This window comes from Akebia trifoliata, chromosome 3, assembly GCF_017979445.1.
Source record: "Akebia trifoliata isolate Shusen 1 chromosome 3, ASM1797944v1, whole genome shotgun sequence".
NCBI lineage: Eukaryota > Viridiplantae > Streptophyta > Magnoliopsida > Ranunculales > Lardizabalaceae > Akebia > Akebia trifoliata.
This window is the reverse complement of record NC_141377.1, coordinates 33401781-33410118: the sequence shown is the minus strand read 5'-3', so window position 1 is coordinate 33410118 and position 8338 is coordinate 33401781. Positions and strand designations below refer to the sequence as shown.

Genomic DNA, 8338 nt, shown 5'->3' with positions numbered 1-8338 from the left:
GATGTGCGAGCATTGCACGTGCCCCAAGACTAGAAAAGATACAATGAAACTTGGCCCCCTGCACGAATGCAGCAAATTCGTTGCTTAATTGATCAACATACACATCCAACCATAATGAGAGAGAGTATATAAACCTCATGACACTTCCCATGTAGCAAGACTAACTTTTGATATAAAAATAAGTCTCATTGGGAGTTTTATACTTTTAACAAAAACCTCTTTCCATTAAAAGATTACTTTCTTTTTTTTTTTAAAGGAAAACAGCAAAGAAAATTATTTTAATTATAAAAAAAAAATTCATTATTTTAATTTATGATTATTATTTCAGATTAATTAAATCTAACTTCACACCAACCCATATTCATAAAACAATAAATAATCTAAAAAGCCCATAATCCACAAATCCTACAATAATATCAGTTATTCTCACCATTATATTGAAAGCATACTTGTCTCTCTTTATTTTTCATCCAAATAGATTAAGGTACTTAATTATTAATATTTAAAATTCAAGGGCACTTAGACTTGTGTCCATGGGTTTTGAGGGCAGCATAGCATGGACATGCACTCCTGTTGCCATAAGTTCCTGGTGGGACACATTGGCACCGCGCACAACATGTGCCACACGCTCTAGTACACACCTTCTTCCGCGAAGCTTTCTTGCATCTCCTCGAACATGCATATTTGCAATCTGTAACTCCAAAAGTGATAATCAACACATAATTCTCAAAAACAAATTATGGATCGATTGTCGATGAAACAAGATGATTTGGTGACTAGTGATTTGATTCAATGTATAATGAGAGAAGGGTGAGTAATGTTGGTCAAAAAGTCCACTTTAATCTTCTCAAATTACAAAAATATCTCTAACGCCCTTTTTCTAAAAGCCATTTCTTTGCTTTGTCCTAAAGAGAATGGTGGGTATTTCAAGTAACTCACTTCCCATATCTTATACTTCCTAAAAGTTATAGATCCAAAATCCTAAGTCCACTTTTTTTTTTTTTAAATTATATTTTTTGTTCAATTTGCGAGTCGATTTGAATTGAAATAGTTTATTAATTTGAGGTAAAGATCCAAAATCTTTTTTACCTATTTTCTTTCCTTATATTTATTGTTTGATTGATTCGTACATTTGAGTTGTAATCCTATCGATTCTTTTTTCTTTTTTTTTTTTCCGATAATTTTTGTTCAATTTTTCACCCAGCAATAAATTTTTACCTTTTTTTTTCTAATGAATCCCTCGAAATCTATATTGATCCTTGGGGAACTTTTGTTTCCTCTCATCTCAGCAATAATTTTGTTGCTCTAACTCTAACATTGATTTTGAGGCTAGAAATATACATGGGTACATATTGCAACTTTGAGTGATCAAGTGTCCTCGGGTACATTATTAGAATACTAGATTATGAAATAAGTTGCAATGTGATATACACGAGTACGATTTTGTTGTTAAGAAATTTCTGTGCTAAGCTGATGAACCAATGGCATGACGCCATGTGTATTTGAAAAGCAAGTGATTGGTTGGTGAAGAGAAACTTTTTGAGTGGTTAGGAGTTCTATTTTTAGTAATTTTTTAATTTAATACATGTGGCATCATGCCATTGGTTCATCAGCTTAGCACAGAAATTTCCTAACAACAAATTTGCATTTGATATACACCCATGGAATTGGAATCCTTTCCCAAAGCCTACTCGAATACTTGTTGTATATGGTCATTAAGTAGGGTTGCAACTTGGGCGGGTTGAAGAGTAAACTCAGGCTCAACCCAAGTAGAAGAACCCTCAACCTGAGCTCAACTCAATCCAACCATCGAACCTAAACTCACTAACCCAAGTTTGATCTTCCAAAAATCGAGTTGAGCTCGGATTAGCTTGAGTTAGGTAATTTTGGATGATTTGGTCTAATTAGGTGGGTTGGGTTCATTGAGTAACCCTAATTTCATTTTAATTACCAAATAAATTTTATATTTTAAGAAAGAACTACAAAATAAAAAACACTAGTAAATATAATCCCACACAACCTTCAAATCATTGATTGAGAGAACATTTAGACAAATCATGTTAAACCAAAGCCCATATTAATAATATTCAATTGTCCTCAAGACATACTAATAAGATGGAAAAAAAAAAAAAATTATAACTGATATAAGAATATTTATATATTTATATATAGTATCGGGTTTAGGTTGAGTTGGGTTGATGAACCCTCTACCCGAATTGAGGTCAGTTTGAGATATTCTAACCCAGGCTCAACTCATCTTCTACATTTCTCAGCTCAGGCTTGCCAGTCAATCCGATTGAGTCCGGGTTGAATTCAGGCTAGCCCGCCAAGGTTGCAGCCCTATGGCCGAGGAATGTTTTCTAAACATGTAAGGTGCCATCACCATTAGGAATGATGGGTGCAGCTCCTCCATTCAACATTTCTTAATGTGTAAAAGTAAAATAGACGGTAAAATATCTATATATATATATATATATATATATATATACACTAGACTTAAACAATGTTTGGGACTCTACATTAAACCAACGGCTGAGATTGGAGGATACTGCTATGATCCCCATGAAAAATGGATTACGATAAGATTTGTGTTGGAGTGACCTCAAGATTGTACCTCATATCTCACTTTCCTGACGTGGAAGTGTGTAGGAATCATAGATGCCTTTTCACTTGACGTTAGGAAAGTGAGATATGAGGTACAATCTTGAGGTCACTTCAGCATTATTCTTACAATAATACATAATGCCTGGTACCGTTGGTTAGGAAATTAGTACTTATCTCTAGAAAATCTTTGTCTTTCCTCTCATCTCATCCTTGTGTTTGATCGAGTGCTTCGAACGTCGTTTGAGGTTAGAAAAGTCCTTGTTATATAGGTGGTCACATTTACATTAATTATACCTATTATTTTAAAACATGATAGTAAGTAAAAGTATATGAAGTTGAATAAACATACTGATCTTTGGATGATGATATTTTTTATAGAGAGCAGCGTCGTCCCTTCCCTCGCTCACCTGAATTCAACAGTTTAAATTATATAAAAAATAAAATAAATAAAAAATATAAAAGAGAAAAAGAGACAGAGACTTAATTAGAAATTAAACCTATTATTTGATTTACTTTATTCCATTAATCATCATCACTGTCATCAAATCCTTATCTCAAATATCAGCGGTGTCCATTCAACTTTGCCACCTTTAAGAGATGACAAAGTTTTTACACCACCAATCATCATCATCATCAAAACCTTGTCCCAAAATTTTGAGATTAATTGAACCGTTTTTTTTCTTCTCTTAAATTCCATCGGAAGTCAATGAAATAAAAGAATGGTTAAAATTCATGTTACGTCAATTTTTTTTTTATACCAATGATCAACTTGACATAATCCTCCTTTATCCAAACTTGGGATTCGTGATGTAGTACAAAAGAAACATTGGAGTTGGGTATAATACAGTCTACACATGGTTTTAAATCTCGTTCAATACGGGTTGACAAGTCGTCACAAATCTGATGTGTTTCTCAAAAGTAAGTCTATTGTGTGATTTTGTGTCATTGTTGAACGAGACATCTCGAATAAATAGGGCAACTCATCCGAGACGACTTGGTCTCGTTCATAGACGAGACGTCAAAACGAGTTTTACAACCATGGCACTACACGTACAAGAGGCACTACTACACATTATTCTATAAAATTTCTTAGAAAATTAATGAGTTGAGGGGGAAATGGCTCACACTATCTTGAGAATCCATATCAGTATCAAACAATGATGCTTCTCCAAAAGTCTGTTGTAACAAACATTAGAGAAAATGCCTAAGTTAGTAGAATAAATTGGATTGATAAAAGATAAGGATTTGTTTGTTTGTGTGTGTGTGTGTGTGTGAGAGAGTTGAAATGTACCTGTAAGAAAAGGAAGAGAAAAATGATGCATAAGAGGAAGTTCATTTTGTGAAGGAATGGAGAAGGCATTGAGATTGAAAATAGAGGAAGAAGAGGTATGGCTGTTGTTGTATAAAGCTTTGGTTTCTCCTTCTATTTATCTTAGTTCTTTTTTTGGGTTCACATGTTGTGGTAGTAACTTTACATGCTTTGAGTTGAGTGCAACAAAAAGACTAAGGTTCTGTTGGATTCTTCTTCTAATTTTAATGCATTTGATGCTTTCTTGTGATGGGAGTACAGCTTTTGCTTATTTGGTGGGGAGGCAAGAGATGGTCCCCCATTAATTAGGCTGGACATGTATGCTTATGCTAAAAAGACTAATGGTGTTCTAGACATGGTTGTAAAACTCGTTTTGACATCTCGTCCATGTACGAAACCGAGTTGTCTTGGATGAGTTGTCCGAAACACATGTTAGATATATTTTTAATGTCCCACATGACACGTGTATGACTTTTAGACTTTTAATTAAAATGAAGTTATCTGATCTAATCTCTAGAATATTAGTTGATACAGTTAGAGAAATAGTTTCATATTTTTAACTTCTTACTTTGATGGGAAGTGGAGTGGCAGTTACAAAACTAAATCATCAGTTACTAAAGGAAATAGGTACTTTCTCTAACCATTTTAAGAGGCATTATATAATTTTCATCATTAATATGTGAATGCAGATTTTTTTTAAGAGAAAGGGTTAAGAGAGAGAAACTTATCTCTTGGAGAATTCTATATTTTCATATCAAGAATTAATTGAAGAAATCGCTATGGATTCCGGTATGTTATTTATATTTGTGAAAATCATGATAGTCAAGATTCGTGGAATTTTATAAAGCATTAAGCATATATATAACTCTGAAGTTAACATGTGGTATCAGAGCAACTGGTTAAGACTTTCTTGATTTTCCTTTATAATCTATTTGTTGGAATCAATTATTTGTGAAAGATTTCATATATATTTGATATGATTTAGTTTTGATTTTATTTTTCTCTTCCGTTGCGACTATTAAAGTTTTCCACAAAATAAAATCTCATTTCTTTTCTACCCAACATGTTATCTATGGATTCTGATATATAAAACATGATGTCGTTGGCTGCTTTAATTAATTGAGCAAATCACATGTTTTTTAGTGCATTTTCTATTCTCCATTTCCAGCATGATGCTACATGCCAATCTTTTATTAAATTGATAATATTGCTCGGAATTTGTTTTACAGTATAGAACACAATACACAAAATGTGTATTGTGGAAGGATAAAATCGTCTCCTATCTGGATCGTCCATTCGCACTATCAATGCGTATTTCGAGGTGGACACATGATATCATTTAAAGAGAGTTTTATCTTATTAGGGAAGATTCTAAATTTAAAAGGATTATTCTCCTTGTTATGTAATTGTTAATTTGGATAAGGGACAATGTGATCAATTGTAATTAATTAGGGTTAAGACTCTAATTAGGATTTCTCTATTTAAAGGCCTTGAGGCCATTGTAAAAGGAGGGAGGGAGAGGAAAGATGAAGAGATGGGGATGAGGTTATGTAAATCTGAGATCTATAGTGAAACGGCTTCCTGAGCTTGTGGACGTAGGCACGTTTGTCGAACCACGTAAAAAATCTTTTTGTATTCTTTTTTTTTGTTATTTTTTTCAGGATTTCTATGATTTATTGATGAATAATTTTGCTAAAAATTAAATCTCGAGGTCAATCACAAAAAGGACCACCACATGTATCATTTACAAAATCCGAATCATGTCTGAAATTTATGAGTAACATTTCTTGTATTGATATGTTATAATGATTTTCTATAGTTTATTTGAACATGAAATTGTCACATATATGAAATTGTTTAAATGATGACATGATGTGAGTGATGATAAATTATTTTGCAAAGTGATTATTTTAACTCGAAATCCTATTTTATGAAATAGTTTGGTGATCACCAAAGTGACCTAACTAGAAATTCATAGGTTTTAAGTTGTAGTTTGGATCTTAATATTCATATCCCAAGTATTAAGAAAATGACTTTGAAATTTTTTTAATAGATATTTATATGTACCTTTGATCATGAGAATATTTTGACTTGGCCTAAAAGTGCCCCACTTTTCTTGTGATTAATATACTAAGGTAAAATAATTAATGTGTATCCTTAATTGAAAGTTGGAATCGGATACCCAAAGGTAACGGACCTATCAGATTATGGATACATTATTAATTATTTTTTTAATAGGTGAAAGGGAATTACAATAATAGTCAAAAGTTTAATTTTGGATGCTGTAATTTTCATCCAAAGATGTGTTACAATAATACTATTTATTATTTATTATTTAACTCAAATCATTAATGTGTGAACGTATATTTAATTGCAGTTTCAGTTCCCGTTTAGCTTCATTCACATGCTTCATCTGTTCCGATCCTTAATGGAACAAATTTCTCAGACTGGTCTGAGCAAGTCCAATTTCACCTAGGTGTACTGGATCTTGATTTGACACTCTGGACTGAGAAACCGCCTATTATTACTGAGGTCACTAGTGCGGAAGAAAAGACTTTAAGTCATTCTTGGGAAAGATCGAACAGATTGGGCATTATGTTTATGTGAATGAGTATAGCGAACAACATTAAGTAAACACTTCCTGAACCTAACACTGCAAAAGAATTTTTTAAGATTGTGGAAGAACGTTTTCGTTCAGTTGACAAGTCTCTTGCTGGGACATTAATGGCTGAACTCACCACCATGAAGTTTGATGGTACTCGTGGGATGCATGAGCACATCCTTAAGATGTCAAATCTAACTTTTAAACTGAAGGCTCTTAGGATGAATGTGGATGAGTATTTTCTTATTCAATTTATTTTGAACTCCTTACCTCTTCAGTATAAGCCATTTCAAATTCATTACAACATTATTAAGGACAAGTGGAATGTAAATGAATGGGCTAGTATACTTGTTCAAGAAGAGACAAGGCTTAAGAAACAAAGACATCATTCAATTCACGTTATAAACAAAGGAGCTAATAAGAAGTGGAATAAACCTAAGAAGGGAAAAAAGGCAGAACCACCTAAAATCAATGGGCCCCCTCAAGGTATAGAGGCTCATCAGAGGGGACAACATAGTATCAAGTGTCGTTTTTGTAAGAAGTTTGGGCATGTACAAAGAGATTGCCACAAACGTAGGGCATGGTTTGAAAAGAAAGGTAAGCCTTCAGCTTACATATGCTTCGAATCAAACCTTACTGAAGTTCCTTCTAATACTTGGTGGATTGATTCAGGTTCCACTGTTCATGTTTCTAATTTGATGTAGGGCTTCCTTACAATCCAAACATTAAACCAAAATGAAAGTTCCATAGTTGTAGAAAATGGAGTCAAAGTTCCAGTGGTTGCTACCAGGACATTTAGTTTATTTCTAGACACTGATTGTTATCTAGATTTGTTTCAGACACTTTATGTTCATTCTATTTCTCATAATTTGGTTTCTATGTCTAAACTTGATCTTGAAGGTTATTCCTTTTTAATAGAAAATTTAATTTGTTTAAAAATTCTTCTTTCGTTGGTTCTGATAGTTTATGTGATGGTTTGTATAAACTGAATCTTAATAGTCATTTTGCTGAAAGTCTTCTAACCCTGCATCATAATGTTGGAACTAAACGTTACCTGATCAATGAAAGTTCTTCTTATTTGTGGCACAGACGTTTGGGTCATATATCTAAAGAAAGAATGGAGAGATTGGTAAAAGATGGGATTTTGCCTAACCTAGATTTTACTGATTTCGATGTGTGTGTGGATTGTATTAAGGGAAAACAAACCAATCACGTATAGAATGGTGCTATAAGAAATGGAGAACTTCTTCAAATTGTCCATACAGACATTTGTGGGCCTTTTGACTCATCATTTTTTTGTAAAGAAAAATATTTTATCATTTTCATTGATGATTTTTCATGTTATTGTTATATCTATTTATTGCATGAAAAATCTCAAGCAGTGGATGCCCTAGAGGTGTACATTGTTGAGGTTAAAAGGTAACTAGATAAAAAGGTGAAAATAATCAGATCAGATAGAGGTGGTGAATATTATGGAAGATATGATGGATTGGGTCAACGCCCTGACCCATTGGCTAAACTCCTAGAAAAACATGGTATATGTGCACAATACACTATGCCAGGTATGCCTCAGCAGAATGAAGTGGCTGAAAAGTGTAATCGTACATTGATGGATATAGTTAGGAGTATGTTAAGTAATTCCTTTTTACCCATTTCATTATGGATGGAAGCCCTTAAGATCATTATTTATTTATTAAACAGGATTTCTACTAAAGCAGTTCTAAAGACTCCTTTTGAACTATGGACATGAAGGAAACCAAGTTTAAGGCACCTACACGTTTGGGGTTGCCCAGCGGAGGCTAGGATTTATAATCCACATAAAA

General features: G+C 33.2%; 1 protein-coding gene across 1 annotated transcript; it reads right to left on the bottom strand.

Moving 5' to 3' along the window:
• Window positions 1-358: 358 nt before the first annotated feature.
• Window positions 359-4037, bottom strand: LOC147406476 (cypmaclein-like). The gene is made up of 4 exons (XM_086432786.1): window positions 3896-4037; window positions 3730-3780; window positions 2954-3011; window positions 359-691 (listed from the first exon to the last, which is right to left on the bottom strand). Exons 1-4 carry the CDS (start codon window positions 3962-3964, stop codon window positions 510-512), a joined length of 360 nt encoding a protein of 119 aa, XP_086288912.1. The 5' UTR covers window positions 3965-4037; the 3' UTR covers window positions 359-509.
• Window positions 4038-8338: the final 4301 nt, after the last annotated feature.